The 26,830-nt window shown below is 43.6% G+C and overlaps 1 protein-coding gene across 4 annotated transcripts in view; it reads left to right on the top strand.

Moving 5' to 3' along the window:
* Positions 1-26,830, top strand: part of RELN (reelin) — a 479,555-nt gene that overhangs the window by 446,127 nt on the left and 6,598 nt on the right. Inside the window, exons 55-64 of one of the 4 annotated variants that reach the window (XM_083183017.1) lie at positions 1,164-1,267; positions 6,042-6,284; positions 7,917-8,092; positions 9,110-9,183; positions 10,698-10,859; positions 15,191-15,348; positions 16,927-17,146; positions 17,987-18,184; positions 18,338-18,436; positions 26,128-26,263. In XM_083183017.1, the coding sequence (XP_083039143.1) occupies positions 1,164-1,267; positions 6,042-6,284; positions 7,917-8,092; positions 9,110-9,183; positions 10,698-10,859; positions 15,191-15,348; positions 16,927-17,146; positions 17,987-18,184; positions 18,338-18,436; positions 26,128-26,257 (1,564 nt within the window). In that variant the 3' untranslated portion in view covers positions 26,258-26,263. The remainder of the gene's footprint in view (positions 1-1,163; positions 1,268-6,041; positions 6,285-7,916; positions 8,093-9,109; positions 9,184-10,697; positions 10,860-15,190; positions 15,349-16,926; positions 17,147-17,986; positions 18,185-18,337; positions 18,437-26,127; positions 26,264-26,830) is intronic. The other 3 variants (XM_083183018.1, XM_083183019.1, XM_083183020.1) reach the window with 3 other exon arrangements.

Genomic DNA, 26,830 nt, shown 5'->3' on the forward strand with positions numbered 1-26,830 from the left:
ATGCTTCGGGCACGGTGGCTCGCTGCGCTCGGCACACTATTTTATTCTCCCACCACGCCCTAGTGGATGGTAGGGCATGAAATACCGCCTGTCGGCACATGTCGGCTCAAAAAACAGTGAAAAACCCATGTCGACCTTATGACCAGTCGACCTTCCTCATGTCGACCTTTATGCAAATTCGACCTTAAGTCATGTCGACCTTGGCCCATGTCGACCTTAAGTCAGGTCGACCTTCCTGCCAGTCGACCTAGTGGGGTCGACCTAATGACTGTAGACCTAAGTTAATTCGGTACTTCTTTACTTTCACGGCGCCAGCATGGCGCCGCGCGTCAGAGTCCCCTTGCGGGGCTCGCTTCGCTCGCCCACGCTGCGGGCTCGGTGGCTCGCTACGCTCGCCACGCTAATTAAAATCAACTCCATGCCAACATGGATAGTGGGGGTATGAACTATCCATGTTGGCATGGCGTTAACCCCGTTTATTTAACTTAATTAGTGGCGAGCGTAACCCGGAAGTACGCGCGGCGCCATGCTGGCGCCGTGAAAGTAAAGAAGTACCGTTCATTCTAATAGATGACCGCATCCCTTCCCTATAGGGTCCACCATAGGCCTGTCCTCTTTTCCAGTAGAATCCATAGGGTACCTGTGAAAATAAATCATACTCACCATACCATCTGATGTAGACCTGTCCTCTTCGTTCCATGTAGCATCCAGGGTTTAAAAAAGTAAATAAACCAACTACTTGGCTCCAGCAGACCAAGGAGCCGCAAGTGTGTTGACACCCTCTCCCTATCTCTCCCCCTTTCTCTCCCTAACACTCGCTCGCTCACTCACTCTCTCTGTCTCTACCTGACACCCTCTCTCTTATTCTCACCCTTTCTCTACCTAAAACCCTCTGTCTCTCCCCCAACACCCTCTCTCTCTGCCTCTCGCCCTTTCTCTCAGACACCCTCTCTCACCATTTATCTTGTTGACAACTCTCTCACTCCCTGTCTCTATCCTCTTTGTCTCTCACTCCCCTCACTCTTTCTTCTTCATCCCCACCCTCATATGGGCATTGTAATGGGGGGATGTTGGTTTCAAAATGTTTGCTATAGGGCCCCCAAAGTGCTAGTTACACCCCTGCCGCTAACCATTACTTAGATTACAAATAATTTTTCTTATAGGTTTGTTCAATACTGGGCAAGGATTGGAAGTGAAAATATAACATCTTGCCGTAAGCCTACATGTAGAAAAGAAGGAGTCCTTTTAGATTACTCAACTGATGGTGGTAAGTTGTTTTGGGATATGCAGTATACAGAGATAAATATTATTTTACAATGTTTATTATTAACACAAAGAAAATGTTACTTTTTTTTATCAAAATGCATTTGATACTAAATACACATTAAAGTAATTGGTATAATCTGTCCCTTCCCCAGTTTTATATTACAAATGTTTCTTATGCCAGAAACAGAGCCATAATAGAGCTTTCCAGATACTGTATGTCCCACATTTCCTTACTCATTATATTTCACCAGCGAAATAGAGAGCCTGGCCGGGCCCAGGTACTTTTCAGTGAGCATGATCTAATTGGAGGAGGCGAGGCCAGAACCCTTAAATACAGAAAAATTGTATTTGAAGCACCTCCCTGGTCACACTGCAGCCTAGCACAAAGCAGCATATGCTGGGTTGATAAGAGACGCTGCTTCTGCTGTGAGAAAAGAGAACCAGTGGTGCAGATTCTATATATATATATATATATATATAATATATATATAGTATGTAATTCAAGATAGCACTCAAATCCACATAATATAGCAGTGGTGCAGGGTCATTACAAACAAAGCATATGTACACTTACCTCCCACGCTGAGGGAAAGAACTTGAACAAGCACCCGACTGTCAAGTCAGCCGCTGTAAAGCCTGTGTATTTCACTATGTCCTACTTCTAATACAAATACTATTTCTTCAAACTTGTGAGTGGGGTTCAAGTTCTTTCTCTCACCAAGGGAGGTAGGTGTACATATATATGTCGGTTCACTGCTGTACATGTTTCATTGAATTGTACCCTGAGGACGGGGCGCAGTCCCCGAAAGTACTCAGTACCTCAATACAATTATGCTGATTTGAAAAGTGGTTGTAGTGTGCCTTCCCTTCTGCATGTGTATATATATATATATATATATATAGAGGACAGGGGTTTGGCACTCCTTGTAACAGCAAAAACAGCAGCGCCGGTGCCTACACAGAGGATTGGTAGGAGATTTGTGGTGAGGCACTCGTGGCAATTGTAATCCAGAACAAAGCTAGCCAACAGGAGATAGCAGCAACGTTTCAATTTATTACTTCAAATTTTCGTCAGGTTAACCTGACGAAAATTTGAAGTAATAAATTGAAACGTTGCTGCTATCTCCTGTTGGCTAGCTTTGTTCTGGATTACAATTGCCACGAGTGCCTCACCACAAATCTCCTATATATATATATATATATATATATATATATATATATATATTTAAATACTCCAAACGAAAAGAGCACTCAGGAGACTTAGCATAGATGCAACATCACTGTATTAACGGTATGAACAGCCGTTTTCGGGACCGCAGCCCCTTCGTCAGATACCTACTGCTGTAGGTAACTAAAACGGCTGTTCATACCGTTAATACAGTGATGTTGCATCTATGCTAAGTCTCCTGAGTGCTCTTTTCGTTTGGAGTATACATGTGCAGTATTTGTGGCATCGGGAGCAGCTGTCTACATTAGAGTGCCGGCATAAGAGGATTGCTATATATATATATATATATATATATATATATATATATATATATAATATATAGAGAGAGAGTGAGAGAGAGAGAGAGAGAGTAAAAAATATACACAATTCGACCAGATAAATGACTGTATTGCTGTGTACACACTTGTACAATCTGCATGAGATCCAGATGAGATTTTGACTATGTATACAATTGTATACAATTAAGACTATCTGCATACATATAGTGCAGATCTGCACTATATAGTCTATGCAGCCAAGACTTTCTGCATGAGATCCAGATGAGATTTTGACTATATAGTCAAAATCTCATCTGGATCTCATGCAGATATGTAATTTATTATACAAAAATAAACAAATAACACATAACAACGGTATCAGTAAAAACTGAGAATTCTCATAAAAAAGCAACTGGTTTACTTCTGCAGTATAATTGTAGTAGCAAAAGTGAAGCCGTTTCGTATAACTCACTCAGAATAAAGCATATTTACCAGACTGTGAGAGATTTGATGAAGATACAATGGATACAATGGATTTTTGGCGAATAACAGATGAAGGAATGTGAAAGTCCCAGAATAATACCCATTGGAGGGTTCTATTTACTCAGAGGCTGTAAGCATGTTAGGCAGTCACTGATGGCAGAGATTATTGGTAGCTGAGTTTGTGGTAATCCTCCTTGAATAAAGCAAAACTTGTCCGGAAAAGATGAAAGTTCCACAGTCTGGCAATAGATGAGGTACCCAGGGGGTACAATTATGCTCAATGCGTTTTAACATGCATCCATGTCTTCTTCAGGAGCTGGAGTGAGCAGCTTGTGTAGGGAAGCTCATATTATACCCTAGCTTAATTAGTTAATTGATCCCAGATAAGTGTAATTAAAGGGACACGTGACATAATGCATAATGACAATAAAAAATAAAATAAAGAATACATACTGTAAAATGTGGAAAGGTAAATCCCAGCTGATTGGTCAACAGACTCCTGTCTGTTTGTGCGGTTGGCGGAAGTCGCCGCCGGGCACTCTGTTGATTGTCGGAAGTTGTCATTTGGTGCACAGTGAGATCAAATAATGCTGGTTGGTGGAAGTGTGAGTCGTTCGTCAATCATTTTGTTGGCAAGGGCTAAACTCAGAATGGAGGTAATGGAGGCCCCACTGGTTCCCTCCATCAGACTAAGGCCTGGGTAATTAGTACCCCACCACCACCACCACCACTCTCAGCACCACTGTATTTTACTGATCCTGTTTTAGTTGTATAGCTCTCTGGACACTATGACTATATTCAAGCATTCAACATTAGTTGCCATCATGTGTACAGCTCAGGGGCGGATTGGGAATTAAAACCAGCCCGGGAAAAATCTTGAAGCAGCCCAAGGGGGGGGGGGGTCTGTTGTTGCGCGCCGGAGGCGCGCCTGATTTTTTTAGGGGGTGTGGCCTATCAATATGGGGTGTGGCCTATTCCAGCAAGGCCACGCCCAATTTTTGCCGCTGTGAGGGCATGGCTAGTGGCTCTCTGAGCTGCTGGCTATGTCCCAAGCCCCTCAGGCTGCAGAATAGGCGCATGCGTACAGCGTTTATTCTACAGCCTGTGGGGCTGGGGAGATATAGATGGTGGGGGGGGGGGGGGGGTGACAGGGGGTCTCCCAACACAGTAGAGTGGCAGGGTGGAAGAGGATGCAGGGAGGGAGGGGGAGGACGGAGGGTGGCGTAGAATGCTAGGAGGGGAGATGCAGAGTGGCTGAGAACGAAGGGAGTGAGGACTTACACAGGGTGGCACAGGACGCAGAGTGTGAGGGGGCATGGTGACACAGGATGCAAGGTAGGAGGGGGAATGCAGAGTGGCAGGGGATGCAGGGAGGGGAGTCACAAAGTGGTGGAGGAGACAGTAATGCCCATTATACATATGCCACACACCGTGATGCCCATTATACTTGTGCCGCACACCGTGATGCCCATTATACTTGTGCCGCACACTGTGATGCTCATTATACATATGCCACACACACGTGATGCCCATTATACATATGCCTCACACCGTGATGCCCATTATACATATGCCTCACACCGTGATGCCCATTATACATATGCCTCACACCGTGATGCCCATTATACATATGCCTCATACCGTGATGCCCATTATACATATGCCTCACACCGTGATGCCCATTATACATATGCCGCACACCCTGATGCCATTATACATATGCCGCACACCGTGATGCCCATTATACATATGCCACACACCGTGATGCCATTATACATATGCCGCACACCCTGATGCCCATTATACATATGCCACACACCCTGATGCCCATTATACATATGTCACACACCGTGATGCCCCATTATACATATGCCGCACACCGTGATGCCCATTATACATATGCCGCACACCCTGATGCCATTATACATATGCCGCACACCCTGATGCCCATTATACATATGCCACACACCCTGATGCCCATTATACATATGTCACACACCGTGATGCCCCATTATACATATGCCACACACCGTGATGCCCATTATACATATGCCACACACCGTGATGCCATTATACATATGCCACATACCATGATGCCATTATACATATGCTGCACACTGTAATGCTCATTATACATATCCCCCACACACCATGATGCCCATTACAGCACACATTAACATATCATGCCCATTCCCATGACACATTACATACCTGGCTGGCTGTAGAGCTGCTCCAGGCTCTGCCCATGCCTTGCTGGCTCTTCCAGTGCATCAGCTGTGGGCTGTGGCTGCCAGGCTGCTGCTATAGGGAGGACTCGAGGATAGCAGAAGGGTGGGCGGCGCTGCAGACAGACTGCAGTGCTCAGTCCTTAATTCTGCTGCCGCTTTGCCAGCGCCGCCCACCGTGTTTTTGATCCCCAGCGCGCAAAAGAACTTGCGCTGCCTGCTGGGGATCACCTAACCAGCCGCACAATCACAGTCAGTGGGGCCGCGGGAGGTGCTGCGTGCGACCGCGCATGCGCACCAGCCCTCCCGTGGCCATTATGAATGCTGCAGGGGACGAAGCTGGCCGCGGCCATCTTTGTTATGGGAGAAGTGGCTGTGGCCGCGGCCGCGGCCGCTATGCACGGAGATGGCAGTCGGCGGTCCGCGGCCCAGCCAGGGGGGGGCGAGCGGCCCCTATATGGATGAAATGGGCCGGCCCACCGGGAAATAGCCCGGTTTCCCGGTGGGCCAATCCGCCCCTGGTACAGCTTACAAAGAAGTAAACTGGGAAATATTTTAGATGTTTTATCCTTCTTGTCTCAGGTATCTCTTGGACCTTGCTTCACGAAATGGATTACCAGAAATACATGAAAGTGAGATATGACTACATACTTCTTCCAGAGCATGCTCTGACCAACACAACACGTCTACGTTGGTGGCAGCCCTTTACCATCAACAACGGTTATGTGGTCCCAGGCCCAGATCGTTCTCAGTGGGCCCTCGATAACATATTAATAGGAGGAGCTGAGATCAACCCCAGCCAGCTTGTAGATACGTTTGATGATGGTATGTTTGCAACTACCCACACAATGAATATTGTAGCATACATCTCATCCAAATATAGGTCTTCCAACAAGAGAAGATTTATCAATTCTGTGTGGGGTGCATCCTGGTTGGGCTCCTTTTCCTTAATGCAGTGTTGCAAGTAAGGGGATACTGTGTGGAACGGAGTACCTGTAAGAAATATGTTGCAGGTACGCAGTACCACTTACCCCCTGACCCACTGTCAATTCTATTTTTATTTTAAGTCTAATCATAATGCATCCGCAGCCCGCCCACCCAGCGTTATGATTGGTGCTGTATGCAACTACCGGCTACTGTTGATTTAGCCTTTCACACTGACAGGCATCAGCGGCACCGACAGCATGAAGAGCAGGCTCCACAATTGTAAGCACAAGCTGCCCGGCTCTCCCCCAAGCAAGAGCCAACCCACCCCCAGTCATTCCCTGTCTCCTGATGCCACGCCACTATTGTCATTTAGTCACTCCTCTAGCTTTGTGTGACCACGCCCCCTCATGACACATGGCCATGCCCATTTTTGGTAGAGGCTATCAGTACCACCAAGAAAAAAATTCTACTTGCACCACTGCCTTAATGTGTTACTTTCCGGGACATTTTATATTATTGATGTATGCTATCTTTTGGTATCTTGTTTATTTCATTTTTTTAAGTTGAGAGCTATTAACATTTGAAAAGATCAACTAAATATTTGGAGACTTTCTGTCACATTGGAACACTTCTAATTAATTAGATTGCCATTGCCAGTTTGTAAAATGACACTCTAACTCTTGATGATCTTATGCAAATTATTAACTACAGCATCATACTGTTGTGTTTCACTTTAACACTCAACTAGTATAGTCATTACTGTGCCATTGAAAAATATATGCTACCTAAACATTGGCAAGGGTTCACTTTCTTCATTTTGAATTGGTAAAACATTCTTACAAAATGAGAGGTCGTGAGAGGTCAAGATAGTTCAGCATTAGTTGATGATGACCAATGGCATTATGTGACAAAGGTAGTAATTCAGACCTGATCTCTGCTGAGCGAATGTGCAGTGGCCAGCAAACAGGTAGACGTCGCCCAGATCTAGTGAAAACTCCCCTTGCAAATTATGGTGTACGCTTTGTGAATAGATGCTTATGGCTAGCAAAGAATTTGCAGCCGAGACAAATGACCAAAATCCTTCATTAGAGGCTCATCATTGAATGATCTTTACATTGAGCAACACTCATTGCAAGCTAGGAGTAGTCATGAACTTACTCGGCGGCTGTGATGAAAACAAGCATATCCAACCTGGAGCTGACGTCCACACCCTCCCATAAGATGCTTGGGTATAACTACATTTTGTCTGTCACGTCTGCACTTTTTTTTAGCACTCCCACTAAATGGCCGATTACCACCCCCAGATGCCTACTTCCTGTCAATCACCTTGCAAACATCTTACTAAAAGTAGCAGGATTTATTCACTAGCAGGTGTCACGTATGTGTACGATGGGCCATATGCATGCACTGTGCCATGATAATCGGCCGCTTTGCAAATCGCACAGCAGTGATCAGGTCTGAATCGGACCCAAAGTCTGCCCTGTGTAAAGTGATTTATTGGATAGCAATGAACATTTCCTCTCTTATTAGAAGGTACGTCTCATGATGAGTACTGGAGTTTTTACCCCAATGCTGTAAGAACAGCAGGTTTCTGTGGTAACCCATCCTTTCACCTCTATTGGCCGAACAAGAAGAAAGACAAGACACACAATATATTGTCCTCTCGGGAGCTTATTATACAACCTGGCTACATGATGCAGTTCAAGGTACTGTTTGTTTTTTAGTCTTCTCTGTACAAATGTCTTTCTTTTTAATTATTAGCTCTAATTTAGAATTGTATTTTACTCATAACATTAGGCAAATATTTAGGACCTAAATATATAGTGGTTGCTCATGGTGGGTAAATAATATAGCATCATTAATGTATTCCACGTTGTAACAAAAAACATACTAAAAAAACTGTTAAGACGAACCCTAACAAATTCCAATGCTTTAGGCAGTAAAATGTATGGTACATGTACAGCATATCACATCATACACTCTTAAGTGGATAAAAGTGTAAATTAGCAGCACTGCTTATAATTTCTTTAAATAACAATGTATTGAGCTGACCCAGTATTGACTGGACTTGTATTGGGTATTGACTGCAAAGAAGTACGCACCATAATTTATCCTTAGGGCCCCCATACATTAGGCCGACTTGTGCTAAGGACAAGTCATACCCAATTCTCCTGTGAGCCACCCAGCAGCTCCCCGGGAGGCTCACATACGATTTGGCACTTGATGTGCCTTTTTTTTTTACATGTGATAAATCACGCGGCCTGCTGATTGGCTGAGAGAGCTCTCAGCCAATCAGAGGACGGCTAGTCATTTGACACTTTTTTTTTAAATTATAAGTTACCTGCAGCAGGCAGTTGGAAAGTCCATTCACAATCTTTAATATGGTAATAGTGATTCTTTATGGCTCAGAACCCAACATTAGAAGGTCACAATCACTTCATTGACTTACATGTATTGAGATTTCATCAATAATTATTAGTATAAAATAAGTGTATGATTCCCAGAAACAACAAAGAACTGTTTATAGGCAAGAAATACAGTATACAGCATCCCCTGATAGATCTGCTACTCATATCCTTATAATGATTATCAAATAGCGTAAATAAGCAATTTTTTGTATCAGCTGCTTTATTTTCAATTTTTTTATACATAAAGTATTTGGAGTAATGTTGTGCAAGTTATGCAATAAATATTGCGCTACCTATTTGTGTTTGTTCTTTTAGATTGTGGTTGGTTGTGAAGTGAATTCATGCATTGATCTTCATTCAGTAATGCTTGAGTATACAAAGGATGACAGGTAAGATACAAGTAATCACAGTGTCACAGCATACAGTATTATAGAGTGGAGTAATGAGTTTGGGTGAAAAGTCATCTATACGTTCTAAATAGTGATATAAAAACGACGTGTTCATATTTGTTTTCATGACCTGTTTTTGCTATTACATAGCTACAATGGACCAATTCCATATATGATGCATGCCACAATGACTAGAAATATGTTTACTTTAAATTTAAGGGTCTGGTTCTGATTGCACACATTGCCAATGTTGGATGCAGTTGGTCCCTGGATGTATTGGGTATTTACTGTCAGGTGGCAGGGAAGTGACTTATCAGACATGCAGGGAAGGATGTAATAGCAAAACCATGCTTTGTAAATGGTTGCCATAGTAACCTAGTAAACTTGTCACCTAGTAAATTTGAATGCTGGTACATCCCAACAACAGAGTTGTTGCGTCTTATGGGAGTGTTTCTGAAAGCGGTTGCGTACAGAGGGCGGGATGTATTAGCATACATCGCCGCCCTTCGCCTGCCAGCTGCCGCATATGTACTAACATATGTGGCTAGCATCGGGTTGCGGTGACGGAGACCCTCGCGATACCTGTGATGTGGTCTGCGGGGGTCTCCGTCACATCCCGGCGGCTGGCAGTGTCCCCCTGTGTCTCCTCCTCCCCCCTGCAGCCGGATGTCCTCCCGGCTGTGACACCTGCTGGGGGGGAGGAGATCAGGAGGACGGGAGGGGGGCGCGCGGACGGCGGACATTGGGCGGCGATAGAAGCCCATAGGCTTCTATAGGGTATCACCACCCTCTGGGTGGCGATACCCTGCCAAGCGAAAACTCGGCGGACGGGTAATGGTAAATAGGAAAATGCGGTAAAACCCCCATTTTACCGCATTTTCCCTTTAGTACATCCCGCCCAGAGACACTTCATCTCTTTCAGAGAATATGCACCTAGTATTAGACTGGAGAAAGTTTGGAGTGTGCAACCGATGGTAGCATCTACTGACATAAGTGGAATTTCTGTGTCTTCAAATGGTCAAAATGGGTGTCTCAGTCCTTGCACATTCGGAGTCTCTGCTGTACACCAGCGAAGTGCTTAGTAGCGGGAATAGCATAAAATTCACCTGTGCTACACCGGTATAAAGCACAGGGATGGTTACAGCTCCATCCAACTTAGAATCAGTCCCTGAAAGTGGCCTTGTTTTGTAAAGGCGATATATCACAATACATGGAATAATCATTGCTGCCATACAGTAGTTTGCATACAATATATTCACATGTGTAGAACATGGAAAAGTATTTCTACCTGGGGTATTTCATTTAGAGGCTATAGCCAGGAGTCTGTGGTGCCGGTTACACAACATGAACAGACGTTGGTACTAATTGAATATCAGCCCTGATTACTGCAGAATAGAATCTGACTGTGACACATAACTGCTGATCCTATGAATTTACAAATATATTTCATTACTTCCCATCACAATGTTGTTTCTTTAGGTGACCTCTTGTCATGTTTATTATTTTTTTAACAGAACAGATTTATGGCAGCTGATCCAGACGCAGTGCCTTCCTTCCTCCTCAAACAGTATTGGTTGTTCCCCATTCCAGTTCCATGAAGCCACAATCTATAACTCCGTCAACACCTCTGTATGGAAAAGAGTAACACTGCAACTCCCAGACTATGTCTCATCCAGGTATGCAGTGCTATGGTAACATAACGTGCACTGAATATAGCCTCTATTATTGTTATTCAGCTGTCATGGTTTTAGTGACTGGGATTGATCGCTGCTAAAGTAACTAATTCTGCAAAGTTGTATGCTTTGATTGCTTTAAAAAAAACGTACATTTTATTTTCTACTATTTCATCAGTGTGTAGTAGTATTCAGGGCTGCAATCAGGAATTTTGGGGCCCGGGACTCATTTCCAGTCTGGGCACAGGGCCCCCTCTCCTCACTTGAATTAACCCGGCTCCTGCTCCCCCATCTCCTCTTCCGCTAAGCTGCAGCCAGGAGGTCCCGGAGTGCAGGCTTCTTCAACTCAGGATGCCGGCGGCCAATGCAGCACCAGCTGGTGATCCAATCAGAGCTCGCGTACCGGCAGCCACTCTGATTGGCTGCCAGTACGCAAGCTCTGATTGGCTCAAAAGCCGGTGCAGCATTTTAATTGGCCGCCATCGCCCTTAGTTGAATAAGTCTGCGCTCCGGGACCTGCTTTGTTCAGTGCACTGAGTGTAGTGCAGCGGAGGCAGTCTGGGTTGCGATGGGCAAAATTAGCTGCCCGGGCCCTTCCAGTGGCTGGGGCCCGGGACAGCTGTACCCACAGCTCCCTCCTATTGGCGACCCGGGTAGTATTGGATTTACATACTGTATTAAGCAGATCACATAATACTTTTCTAAGACTTCTCCTGATCTACATTGTGGATGCTTTATTTGCTTTATATAAACCCAGAGTGCAAAGCAAATCATCTTCTCACAGATATTGCCCCCCCCTCCCTTCTCTTACATAATATGGAGTGGGGGTGTACGAATACTCTTCTATACTTTGGTTTGGTGCTTTGCTGCAACATCATATCTGAGCAACACATACTCCCAGCCCACTACGAACATAGAAGGTTGTCCCTCTGGGTTAGCATCTGGATGTTAAGGCCCATACACACTTGAGTACATGAAAGGTCCAGGGATCAGTGGAAAAAGCCCTTCCGATGTTAATTTCCAATAAATAGTTTTCTTTGCCCTGGAGCCTCTGCCCCAAGACTATTGGGCTTGGTAAATGGGTATTTTTCGGGTACTAGAGACACCGCAATGTGTCTCAGTTACTCAGGGTGTCCTCTGTGAAGGCACTGGTTAGCGGGTGCCCCACAGCATACATTCTATGGCCCATTAATTGTCTAAATTGGGAATATAGTATATGACTGGCGTTTTATAAACGGGATATTTGCATTATAGTGCTTTAGACAACGCTTTGTGTCTTAAGGTGATGTCCATTCCTTCACCTCTATTACCTCTGCAGTGGGGTTTATTTTGTTTAGACTGGTCTTTTTTTTCTATTTCCATTGCCATAAATGCATTACCTCCACAGTGGGGTTACTGGCCATGTCTTGTGTTTTCGCCTTGTGAGGACTGTTCCATCTCTCCAACTGCCCTGGTGATCTCTTCCATGGGACACATAGGGTGACATTCTATGCTATGCGCTAAATGCGCATGTTTAATTCGCACACCACATCGCCGCAAATCGCCTATTTTGAAATCGCATTTTTCAGCCTAAATGCGCATATTTAATGTGATGCGCATTGGAGGCTGAAAAGTGCGAATAGGGGCGATTTGCAGCGAAGTGGTGCGCTGTTTTTAGTCCTGAAAATGTGCGATTTTCATGTCTGAAAATCGCACATTTGCAGGACAGCGCAAGGTTGTAAAAAAAAGAACCGAGCGCGGGGTCCCCCGCCCGAGTGTAACCAGCCCCGGGCTCACTGAGCCGGTGCTGGTGACATAAAATCAGGGTCCCCGACAAATGGTGCATCTGGCCCATTATGTTGCACAGTGTGCACACCATATGGTATGGTGCTCCGGAAAACAATATGTCAAGCTGACGCTATGGGTGACATTCTATGCTATGCGAGTATCGTTATTTTGCGGTAATTAGACCACAAAATGGCGATAGCGCATCCAGAGCTGAGATGTTACTCCCTCGGCGTCTATATTCAGAATGATTTCTGGCCAATCAGGAGCCGACTTTCGCGGCTCCTGATTGGCCGAGAAATCATTCTGTTCAGAGACGGCGAGGAGGAAACATCTCAGCGCCGGACAACCTCCTGCAAGCCGGGTACCAGTCTGGAGCAGCGCTGTCACCGGAGGTCGCCGCCGGGGAGCAGGTGAGTTGGATTTTCCTCCTTAGGTACCCCTCTGGACTACCACGGATCCCGGACCCCGGATTCTTCACGCCAGGAGCCCCGGAACCCCAGGACCAGCCCCGGAACCAGGACCAAGGCCCCGGAACCGGACTCTTCTGCCCTGGAGCCCCGGAGGAAGAATCCAGGATCCAGGGACCGACCTACGGGCTCAAGGTAGGTAAGTATCAGTGTGTGTGTGTTTTGTGTGTATTAAAGTTTTATTTTACAGGGTGTCAGTGTGATTTTGTGCACTATTTTTTACACTGCAGAACTACAAGTGCCAGCGGGCCCTTTAATGCCCCGCATGCTGGGACTTGTGGTTCCCCAAGTCCCAGCATGCGGGGTAGGCTTGCTGGGACTCATAGTTCGCCAGTGTAAAACAATAGTTATCATTCTTTTTTTTACACAAAGCATCAGCTCCATGCCCACAGCCCAGGGGCATGGAGGACAGCCCCGGACTATCAGCATGGGCTGGTAAGTCCTGGAGGGGGGGGACCCCTTCATTGGGGGGGTCCCCACTTCCCCAGGACCCCTGCCCATGCTGACCAGCCAGGGGGTTAATGCTTTGGCCGGGGGGACTTGTATAAAAAGTCTCCCCCCGGCTGTGGCATTACCCTGCTGGCTGGTTGTGTCCGGTGCTGGTTCTTAAAATACGGGGGACCCCTAGTCACTTTGTCCCCCGTATTTTGGGAACCAGCGCCGGACCTTGAGCCCGGTGCTGGTTTCATAAAATCAAGGGGACCCCTATTTGTCGGGGACCCTGATTTTATGTCACCAGCACCGGCTCAGTGAGCCCGTGGCTGGTTACACTCGGGCGGGGGACCCCGCGCTCGTTTTTTTTTTAATTTAACCATTTGTTTTATTTTTTACAGCAGAACCCTGCACGGAACATTGCGATCTGTGCAGGGTTCTGGCTAATTCGCCTAACAGACCCAGGTCTGAAATTAGTGCGAAAATTAGTCACTTAAAAAATGCGATGTGCAAATGCGCATAGCATTAAATAAGCGACTTGTATACTTTTCTGTGCGCAAACATCTGGATGCGATAAAAATGCGAATTAATCTCGCATTTTTATTCACCAGACCTTAACGCACAAAATATGCGATTTCAGCCCCTATGCGCATCCCATTAAATCAACGATTTAATGGGAAAATGCGATATCGCCATTTTGTGGTCTAATTACCGCAAAATAACGATACTCGCATAGCATAGAATGTCACCCATAGCGTCAGCTTGACATATTGTTTTCCGGAGCACCATACCATATGGTGTGCACACTGTGCAACATAATGGGCCAGATGCACCAAGCTTCAAAAAGTTCCTAACCTAAAGTTCCAGCCAATCAGGCCCTAACTGTTATTTTCAAACCCAATCTGTAGCATGGAAGTTAGAAGCTGGTTGGCTGGTACTTTATCACTCCACACTGTATCTCTTTTTTTTAGCTTGGTGCATCTGGCCCACTGTCTTTTATGTGTTTCACTTGTTTATTATGTGGTCGTGGGTATCAATCCATAGTTGATATAATCGTTACTACACACTTTGCTAGAGACTGTTGCATACACCACAGTGTATGGGAGTCTGCGCTCTAGGGCAGCCACTAAATGCTATTTGTATGCAACAGGCACTCCTGTCTCAATCCTTGATAGTGCTGGGTTGCCTAGTAAAGCAACAACTTGGCACAAACTGCTTGCCAATGAAATTACAGGGGCTTTGTGTTTACTATCTTATACCTGTTCCCACAGCTGATGTCTGGCGTCTAATGAGCTCTGAGTGGGCTCGGCCAGGTGCTGGCAGCATGGGCTTTGTTTAGAATCGCTTGGCACTGTTATGAAGTGGTTTAGTAGTATAGTTCTATATTATTTTCTCTTTGTACATCAAACAGATGAAAGTATCAACGTTTCATTATGCAAACATTTTAAATCAGGATATCCTGATGAAAATGTTTGCTCATCGAAACATTGATTGATTTAGCATAATTTTTAAACTGTGAGTGCTGCTCTCCATATGATCTATGTGTCTGTGTGTGTGTGTGTGTGTGTGTGTGTGTGTGTGTGTGTGTGTGTACACAATACTAATTTGAAGATACAGTAGATGGTTACTTAAATTAATTATAGAAATTATACTTTTCTTATACAATAGTGCTACGCAATTCCGTTGGATTCAGAAAGGTGATGAGACTGAAAAGCAGAGTTGGGCCGTGGATCATGTGTACATTGGAGAAGCCTGTCCTAAACTCTGCAGTGGACATGGATACTGTACAACTGGAGCTGTTTGCATATGTGACGAAGGATATCAAGGTATTTTTGTGTGCTAACTTAAATACAAAAAGGGAGCCCCAGTCTCTAATGAACCAATGGAACAAGTTGGAGGACAATAAAGTAGGGTAGACATTTTAAGTGTCCAGTATATGATTGTAGTCAGGGACAATATAAGTTTTCCTGGCATACTAGGAAAAGGTTCAGCCTATCCCCTCTCCTTCACACAAATTCCACTTGTACACTCATAGGGTGCCGGACGGTGTCCCAACAGTAGCGTAGCGAACCACCGTGCCTGCAGTGTGGCGTGCGCAGCGAGCCCGCAAGGGGCTTAGTTGCGCTCACCATGCTGTCTGGGTCTGGCCAGTCGGGATCCCGATGTCGGGATAATGACTGTTGGCATCCCGACTGTCGGACCCATATACCACACCCAACTCATATACAGTACTGATACATTTTGTTGACATTCATTATGTTGGCATCCAAAATGTCTGCATGACAGTGTAGGATGCATTATGTTGACATAATGAGGACTACCTGCTCAGCCTGTACAGCATCCTAAAGTAAGTGTGACTAATCTCAACCCTATACCAAATCCCCCCCACTCATATTACTTAACTGCAACCATGCCCCCCCCCCCCCCTACACCCTAGTCCTATCCCTTCATACAGAATGTTGACATTTTACATGCTGACATTTCAGATGCCAACATTTTTAATGTCACATTCTGCACAAGCTGACATGTTCAATGTCAACATTTGAACAATGTAGGCATGTTAACTATCAACATTGTAATGTCAACATAATGAAAGTCTGCATCATGGCTACATGTCATGCTGTATACACAAAACAAACACAAATTACATATTTATCTATAAGGTTTTTTTTTTTCCTCAGGAACAAATGCATTGAGAATGTGTCCTGGATCCAGCATTTACAACTGTGACCAGGTTACAGGCAATACAATCAGTGTTTATAGATCCAAGGCACAGAGTGCTAATGATAAAGTGTAATTATATATAACAAACACACCCAGAAAGATGGAGTTGTTTTAGGACCTGCACCCTTAGTCTGTCACATATTCACATTCAAGCGAGACATTGTGTAGCAAAGTCTCATAATATATTCTTCTGTATTTCATCTGCTGTCCCAGTGGTGTAGCTAGAAATTTTTCTCCCCCCTGCCCAAAAAAATTCCAGCACCCTTCCCTCCCCCCAAAGAAGGCACGAGGCGAAGGACTACGGGCTGGCTGAGCTGACAGGTGACCCAGGCAGCTATGAGTGCTGAGCTGGTCCCACTCCATGCATATATAATGAGCGTGGACCTAGCGCAGTGCATATTTAATGAGAAGGTCCCTGCCCCGGGCATATGTAATGAGCGGGACCCTCTCATTCAATATGCACTGCACTGGGTCCCCGCTTATTAGATAGGTACAGGGTGGGACCAGCTCAGCGCTCTCTGCTGCCTGTGTCATCTGTCAGTTCGGCCAGCTGCGTCCACCACAGACCCCGCTGGCCCTGCTTCCCCAAGCCGCTGCGGGGTCTGCCACATATGTAGCTACGCCACTGTGCTGTCCTACTGTATGTCAAGCAGATTTAATAAATTATATTTTGCTTCTAGGTGATGACTGTTCCGTCTTTAGTCATGACCTTCCAAGTTACATTAAGGATAATTTTGAATCAGAAAAGGTGACAGACATCAACTGGGAAAGCATCCAAGGAGGTATAATTGGAAATGGATGTGGACAGCTGGCTCCTTATGCTCATGGAGACTCCCTATACTTTAATGGCTGCCAAATAAGACAAGCTATAACAAAGCCGCTTGATCTTACCAGAGCCAGGTAATTTCACATAATGTATTACTAATATAGTATAGTACAGGGGACTGGCTAGCCATAGGGTCTCCTTCCTCTCATGTATAAGCTAAGACTTTATCATTTTAGTATTTGCAGGTACATGTGGTTCCTGGTTTCTCTATTAGACCTCACGTGTACAAGTAGGCACCTTCTGGAGCTTGGCGTATGCCATTGTAGCATGGTCAATCTTGTTATTGTGGATGTCTGGCCATATACTTTACACAGCATCTACAGATAGGACTATGCCTAGTCTTTTTTATGCAAGAGCAGTAGGGAAATAGGATGTCATCAATTATATAAACATAGACATTTGCCTTGGTGTTTATGTATTAAAATATTCCACGAGGTAAACATTTTATTTAGAGTTTTCTTATTTTTTAGATATTTGATCATTGACTTTTATAGAAATAAACAAACATGTAAAGTACTCTTCAAACATATTCATACTCAGGGGTAGATTTAACAAAACTTTCAGAGAGTTAAAGTAGAGAGAGATAACGTTCCACCCATGACAAGAGAAAGACTAAACGGGTTGATGTGGGACCAAGAGTCTAGTTTTACCAAATATTAGGAAGACTTTGCAGCTTGTATTTTGACTCATCATAGTCACACCTATTCCTTCAGCTGGTGTCAATTAATATCCATTTAAAAAATAGTGGTGGTGGTGGTGGGGGAGGGGGAGGGGGGGCAGAAGAGTTGGGTGAAGAAGGGGTAGAGAGAAAAAGTGAGTTATTGAATCAGACAACAGGTTCCATATAAATCATGGTAGAAAAGCACACATTATGATCAATATATTACTATGTCTTTGTTTTTTTCTCTTTCCAGTAAAATCATGTTTGTGCTTCAGATCGGAAGCATTGCACAGACAGAGAGCTGTAATACCAACCTAAGTGATGCCAATACTGTAGACAAGGCAGTGCTACTACAGTACAGTGTCAATAATGGCATTACATGGCAAGTTATTGCACAACACCAGCCTAAAGACTTTATACAAGCACAAAGAGTGTCCTATAACATTCCTCTGTAAGTAGCCAGTTCATCACCTAATGGACTGCATTGTAACTCTTCTGTATATATCCAAGCAACTTGTCCTACTAGTTAAATCAATGTATACAGATATGTTTTATTATTGATATTCCTTGACTAAGTGAATCTCATGTTGCTGTGTCACCGTAGGGAAGCACGTATGAAAGGAGTCTTACTACGCTGGTGGCAGCCACGCCATAGTGGGGCAGGTCATGACCAGTGGGCATTGGACCATGTAGAAGTTGTACTGTGAGTATCTGCTACACTCATATTGGTTTAATAGAAACATATTACTACAATAAAACTTCATCCATCTCTCTCTCTGTGTGGATATGTAAGTATCCACCATTCACACACCTTTTTTACTACTGTATCTACTGGAGACATATGTCAGCACTTTTGCATTTACTATTGAAAGATGTTTTTCCAAATGCGTATAGTTGTCTAACCAGTACTGGGGGAAATGGCCTATAATGCATGGGATTCCTGAGCCATATGTTGTTCTATGATGTTATCTGGAAAATAGAACCTAAACATTACTGTGACATGATGACCTGTAAATGACATTTGCTTCCTCAGAATACTACTATCTGTAATTTCCACAGTTTTAAAATATCCAGGGCAAAATAAGATTGAATTGAGTAGCCACTCTTTGCTGATCAATGATAGATGTGCAATAGTCAGGTAGTCCGACAGACCAACATATAACTGTTGAGTGATTTTGTATACAGATTTAATATTTTCATGCGAAAACACATATTTACACAAATGAAGGAATAAAAATAACACAGAACATTATTAAGAAAAAGCATTAAATTAGTTAAAAAGGTTGTGTAAGAGATGTAAGTTAGCAATTATGGGTCCTATAGTACAGGCCCCCATACACTAGTACGACTTGTCCTAAGGAGAAGTCGATCCAAATTCCCCTTGAGCTTCCCCGGCAGCTCTCTGGGAGGCTCACTTACGATTTGCCGCTTGTGCTATTTTTATGTGATAAATCACAAGTGTTTTAGCGCATGTAAAACTCTTGGGGAGCTGCAGCAGCGGTGGGGGGCAGGAGAGCCGGGCAATGGTGAGTGGCAGGGCAGGCAGTGGTGAGTGCAGGGTAGCTGGTGGTGGCAGGTGCTGGATGGGAAGCGGCAGCAGAATTTTTTTAAAAACACGTCAAAAGACTGGCGACCACTGATAGAATTCTCTCAGCCAATCAGCGACCAGTCTTTTGAAAGTGTTGTTTTTAATTCTGCTGCCGCTTTCTGCCCTACAGCTCACCACTGTCTAGCACCTGCTGCACACTGCTGTCCACCCCTACACAAAGGGGTGTGCCAGCGGTTCTTCACCACTGGCACATACCTACAGATCGGACCCAAAAAGCACCCGGGATGTGCCGCTGTTGGGTCCTATCCGATAAATCTTTAGTGCAACAGGATCAATATGTAGGGGTCAACCTGATGCGCACGGGACCGTGCATCGGGTCGTATCAATTGGAACCGGGTCAAATCGGACCGAATTGCAGTAGTGTATGGGGGTCTTAAGAGTTTGGATTGTTCCATGAACCTTTGAAGGGGCATCCAGCTATAGACCTAGTAGTAGCTGTGTCTCCTGCTACTATGGCTGTATTGTGCATAACAGACCAATAAGAGTGTTGAAGAGGTACTTCTATGACGTGAGTCAAAGAGAGAGGGGAAATCCAAGACCTATGTGTTTTTAGCGCCCACTCAGCAAAAGTAAAATAAATATCAAAGCATAAAGCTGCAACTTCCTAACACTTATTTTCAATTTATTACAAAGTATAGTATTATGTATGCTAAAATTAACTTGATTTTTAAACAAAACTACAATGCAACTATTAAAAAATGCATCAATTCCAAACTTTAAACCTTATCTTGTTATTATTAAACTTTATGTTCTTTTAACTGTCTAAGGGTCACCTCTGTGTTCTTATCTTTAGCGACCTCTCTGCTGCCTTTGATACTGTTGAGAACTCTCTTCTTTCATAAACCTGCAATAACATTAGCCTCCATGACACGTTCCTATCCTGATTTACCTTCGACAGTACCTCACCAATCGCTCCTTTTTTGTATCTACACCTGACTCCATCTTCCCCCTTCTTTCCTTACCTATGGCAGCCCCACAAGGATATGTTCTTGGATCTCTACTCTGCTCCCTTTACACCTCCTCCCAGCTCATCCGCTTTTTTTGCCTGCAATATCACCTGTACGTTGATGAGAGACAAATATATCTCTCCTCCCCTTTCTGCAGTATCATTGTTGTGTTCTCCCTTCCAGTTCCACTCACCTCCTTTCCACACCCTATCCTTAGATTGCAATACACTCTACTCTCTCTATGGGGCAGATTTATTAAGCTTGGAGAAGAGATAAACTGGAGATAAAGCGGAGAAAAGGTAAAAGGAGATAAAGCACCAGCCAATCAGCTCCCAACTGTCTTTTTCAAACACAGCTGATTGGCTGGTGCTTTATCTCCTTTTACCTTTTCTCCGCTTTATCTCCAGTTTATCTCTTCTCCAAGCTTAATAAATCTGCCCCTATATCTGCTGTCTGGGGATCAACTTAAACTCCCTCACTCTCCTTAATGAGTCGCTTTCTCCTATTCCTGCTACTTGTACCTCCGTAACATCTTCAGGATCAGGAGGCCATTTCTCACCTTAGGAACAACACAAAATGTAATTCACTCCCTCATTAGGTCTTGCTTCAATTACTATAAAATCCTTCTGTCCCACCTTCAGTCTTCAATCCACTTAATTTTCCTATAGCACAGCTCTGCCTCAGATAAATCTCTGACAATTGTTACACTGGCTGCCTGTCAGAATCAGGTTTTAACTCCTTATCCTGATCTGCAAAATCTTCAGCCACTCCTACTTCATCTAATATCATTTCTAGGCATACTGTATACCATTTCACACCCACTGCTTACGCCTCACTACCACAATCTAGATCCAGGATTTTACCTGCTCTGCTCTCGATCTGTGGCACTCACTCTCACATTCACTTAGATAACCCACTAGAGATTAATCAAAAAAGTAAGTCATCAATACTTACCCATCACACAAGCCTTAGTAATTCCTCTGCCTTTGCTACTACCTCTATTCCCTACTTAGTTCCACCCTATTTGTGCCTGCTCCTTCCCATTAGGATCTAAGCTCATATGAGCAGGGCCTTCTTCCCTTGTGTTTTCCTTTCTATCACTGCACGCCTGCTCCAGCACCTCTGTTTCTCATGGCCTTGTTCCTACACACTGGGCCACTTCACACAGCTCATCGTCTTGTCAAAAGTTGAATTAGCAACTCTATGTTCTCCTTATACTTAATTTGGTTGATTAGTTATTATATAATTTTGTTTTGTATTTGTTGTCTGCGTATTGTTTACTACTGGTAGATATGTTCTCTGCTCACTATGGACAGCGCTGCATTCCATTGTTTTGCCTTACAAATAAAAATATTAGTAAGCTATATCAGAAAAGCCTAAAATGATCTTATCTGTAAAGAACGAAGTTTAAGCCCAGTGTAAAACTACAGGGTATGCAGATTGTCCGGCAGCTGTGAGGCAATGCTCCACCCCCTAAAAGGCACTTCCGCTCTTCACCCAAAAGTCCTGAGGCCTCACCTGGGCATACCAGTCCTAGTAAAAAGAAGACTCTACTCTTCTCTTGACTGGCACCATCAGTCTAGAGCAGAGCACTGGCACCAGCAGTCTAGAGCAGAGCACTGGCACCAGCAGTCTAGAGCAGAACACTGGCACCAGCAGTCTGGAGCAGAATTACCATGGCCCAAACCACATTTTTTTCTGAATGTGTATCTATGAGTAAAGCATGAGTTTATGCAATTAAGCATAGCATTATGTTGTTGACACACCAGTAATCATTACCACCACGTAGGGCCTTAACATCATTCACAATGAGCTACATAGATACATTGCTACAATGCAGTTAATTGATTAAATGTGTACCGTATCTATATTGTATCTGCGTAGCTCATTTTCAAAAGTTCTGAGACACCTCTAATAACCAATACAGATCAGCGTGCCCACATTCTGAACAATCAGAATGAAGGTTCCCTGTATTGGTTAGCCCTTACGGCAGCAGGCCTGACGTCAGTATACCACATGTTTTGTTTTCTGTTCCAAAATGGATTGCCAAGCTGCAAGATAGAAGAGGATCCTCCTTAAGGAATTAGGTGAGAAATGAAGTGGCGAACAATGGCATATGGAAGTTTATTTTTAAATGGGGTGAGTTTATTTTGCTGTATTTTACAGGTCCAGTTGGCCTTGGATGCCAGGGCATGCTGGAACTTGTAGGTCACCTACAAAAAAATACAGACAACTATTTTTAGTTTATTAACTCACACCTCACCTGCTTAGTGGTGTTTGGGACGATCGTTTTCTTCTAGGACGGGGGGTACTTTTTTTATTTGCGGGCCTGATTCTCCTAGAGAATTGGTGTCCTGTTGAACAATCCACGGCTGCTTAAACATGCGCTTACTATTCTCCGGCGACATTTGCACCTGGTGCATTCTCTTTCTGAGCATGCGTACTGCAAAGTTTGCGCAATCTGTGCTTCGCAAATTGGCATAAGTTGTACTTGGCATCGAGCTTCATGTAGTTAAGTCATTGCTTTGGTATAGATTATTTAGGATGCTGGGTTCTGCAATTTACCCGATATGTAATTTCACTCCTGCTCCCCCCACATTAAGTTTGCTTCTAGCAATTTGATACTTCCTCATACAGCTGCATTTCTCACAGCAATATATTATAGTAACAGCAGATGTCAGCTCGGGCGGTTCAGAATCAGTCATACTTTGTGCATCATGCTAAAAGAAGGGATATGGCAAGGAAAACACTGGGGTTTGCTTGTGATTACCCAGTTTTACTCAGCCAATGAAATATATGAAACTATTTTTTTTAATTTCAGTTATAATCTAATGCAAACCCACATTTTATTCTATGACCTATATGCAACACTGAGGACATTATATCACCCAAAATACATTATAAATGTAAATGTATATACATTTCTATTGATTATTATACAATACAGCATCCGTCTGGTTATCAATCGGTAACGCAGTCCCTACTCCGAATAATGCAGAGCACATTTGGGTGACCACTATATGAAACAGGTTACATTCCGATGACACTCTGGATTCTTTTTCGTAGAAACCATTAGAGCGGCAGTGTATGGTAATTACAATCAGGGATATGTGTTGCCTACTATACAATACAAACCTGTCATTTCCCTTCTCCAGTTTGTATACTTAACACATTCCCTGTTATTTCTATGTGAAGAAAAAGGTCAGTTTGCCTCCTCCCATTCTCCGCAGTTCAGCCAGGACCTGTGGGATCCCCTTTTTCTTCATCTAGAGAACTTTTTTATTTTAAACAGTTAACTAGTTTGCTCCCCCCTTTTATATATTCCTGCACAATCTTCTGGGCATATGGCAGACGCTTGATGTGATGCACTCTCCAGGTCCTTTTAGATGCTATCACTATTTATGTATATGCACTTGTAAATTGCTGGAACTGCCTGTATGTATCATTTGCACATCATCCTTTCTTTCGCTGCTCCAGGAAGCAATCCCTTGTCTGTTTCACTAAAAATAAACCACACACACAGTCTGCATGTGCATCTGGAAGTCACTGCAATATGATGGAGATACAGTATACTGACCAGAAAACATTTATGTTATAAAATGTGACACTTTCACACTCTTATATGTACAATATGCGCCTCATTTAGAGTTGGGCGTACAGCAGTTATAGTGGTTTAAATTCACATGTACATGCACAGCAAAATGCAAATAAGCTTGTATTTGTGCATTTCTTGCGGCCCTTACACATGAAGAGGTGGCACGGAACAGGCAAATGTAATATGAGTACTGTAAAGGGTGTGTTCCTGTAAGTAAGTGTAGCACACCTGTTGGAGATGCACTCTAATCGGATTTGAATGACCTCCCATATATCCTTTTTAAAGCCATATTGCTTAAGGCAGGGATGGCTAACCTTGACACTCCAGCTGTTGTTGAACTACACATCCCAGCATGCCCAGCATCTGTTTTAGCATGGCCAAATGGTAAAACTGTAGCAGGGCGTGCTGGGATGTGTAGTTCAACAACAGCTAGAGTGTCAAGGTTAGCCATCACTGGTCTAAGGGTACTGAAGCCCTAAAGGATTATTTTCAGAAATGCATATATTGCCCATAGCAACTAATCAGACTCTACTTATTTAGCCAGCATCTTTTGTTTACCAAATGTACCCAAAACTGTTAAGATATGCAATGATGATGCTACCAGCAGCTTATTTAGTAGTTACTGATTGCATATTTGCACAATGAACCCCCAGCAGGCATGCGAATGGACGATTTGCATAATCCTCCATTCGCATGCCTTGGGTGCAGGGGAGAAATTATTTGATGGTCGGGGACCATCAAATGAGTTCTTCAGTGCTCGCAGATCTGAGACACCTCTAGGGCAGGCAGCTGACATCTGCTGACATCAGCTGCCCGTCCCCTGCACAATCGGGGAATTACCATTAGAACGCCCAGTGTTCTCATGGGAACGCCCATGAAACACTGGGTGTTCCCATAGGCAAATTCCCCTGCCAGCCTCCCCTCCGCGCACCTCGCCCAGAATTCTGTGTGCAAAATGCTGCATAAAACCTATGTGCAGTCGCGAACAATTGGTCCCCTGTGCGAACGCGCGAGGGACTGATTAAATCAGAATAACCCCCGTTCTTGCAAAGCTGCAGCTGGCTATTTCCCTTATTGGTCATTCTTATTTGGACTAATGCAGCAAAACAAAACAAAAAAAAGATCCTCGCTGGACTTTTAAAGTATTTACAGATGTGGGTTGTTCCTTTACCATGTCTTATTTTGTATGGAAATGCAACTTTTGCATTGAATCCTACAAAGTCTCAAGACACTATTCTCTCTTGTTTATATGCCACTGCAGTATATTGCACTTTTTATAAATAGGGTAATACAACTTTTTTAGTTGCTCAAAACATTTTCAAGATGCATCTCTAGTTGTAAGTACATGCACTGCATACTTTCCAATCCAAGTTATGGAAACTCTTCTCCCATACACCGAGAGAGTGAGCCAGTCTCCCTCAAGTGAAGTGGATGGCCTATATGTTTCATGATGCAGCAAGGGGGCTTGGCCACAAAGACACAATCGCCACAGCACACCTCTGACTTGGTTTCCCTCTCATGGTTTGTACACATGGTCAGATGTGCCTTCAGATACTATTCACGATCCAATCAGATCGGATCGTGGATAGTATCTGAAGGCACATCCGATTTGCATACAAGTCTGACTATATAGTGCAGATCTGCACTATATAGTCATGGCAGACAAGACTTTCTGCCTTGCGATACGTGAACGCGCATCGGAATCGGATCTGAAGGGATAAAACCCTTGCTATCTGCATCCGATTCCGATCCGATGTTCACTATATCGTCAACATCGGAAGGCAAAAAGTACCGTGTGTACACACCATCACTGTATATGAATAATCATAATGACATCAATTTTCTGTTCAGACAGCAAAATACTCCCAACTCTAAATAAGGCTGTATGTGTGTGTATATCGTGTTCTCAACTAGAAAAGTGGATGGTTTAGCTATGATGTGATACTGCTGAGAGTCCAGACAGTTCTAATAATTTACAGCTTCAATCTGTGTGAAAGCCTTCTGTTTATACATGGCTGTCTGCATAATGTGCGTTGGAAGTACTTTTGTGTAAAATGTTACTGTACACAGAATCGTTAGAAACCTCAAAGTAGACACTTACTGCCACCGACAAACATCTGTCATTACTTCATGAATGTTCAGTACATCTTTGTATTGTGAGCAAATTCTGCATGGCATCTGTAACCAGCATTATCAATGTCTTCAGCTATGATAGTAATGTCTCTAATTTCTCTTTTCATAAGAGATGAACAATCGTTTATTGCCTCTAAACCTCATCCGTCTTTTATGAGTAATCACAGTGCTGCATGCATAGAAAGGCATTTTCTAACCTATGTTATATTTCATTATTTGCTTGCATTGGTTCTACAATAGAGTAAGGTAAGTGCTCTTCTGCCATATCTAAAAGTACATGTAATAGTAAAAGAAATTGCACATAGGAGCTGGTTATACTTAATATAAGGAAGCAAAAGCCTACTATAAACTATGTAGTCACAGGCTTAGTATCAGCATAACAGATGCTAAAGATTACATTGTTAGAAAAGGTAGAAAAGTTCAAGTTCAACATTTATACATTCTTTGTGGCTGGGATTCAGTGTATAATGTACCTACAATAAGTCTATTAATACTGCTTTCACATTGCAGAAATGGGTAATGACACGGTATTCTTAAATGGGACTTTAAACGGGTCTGAGCCTTGAGACCTTTCACATTGCAGGTGAAAACCATTTTAAAAATCATTTAATACCATTCAAAATTCAACCCGTTTAACCCCCAAGGGACACGTTTCAAGCCATTGAAATAGAGCCATTCACACTGCCTAAAAAACGGCTTTAAAACGTGTAGGACTCTGCTTTTTAACCGTGTTGAAATACCGGTTATCTTTAACCGGTAAATCAACTCTGGCACTTTCACATTGCAGCCTTAAACGTTTTAAAATGGGAAAAA

Source organism: Crinia signifera, chromosome 4 (assembly GCF_055691185.1).
Source record: "Crinia signifera chromosome 4, ASM5569118v1, whole genome shotgun sequence".
Classification (NCBI taxonomy): Eukaryota; Metazoa; Chordata; class Amphibia; order Anura; family Myobatrachidae; genus Crinia; species Crinia signifera.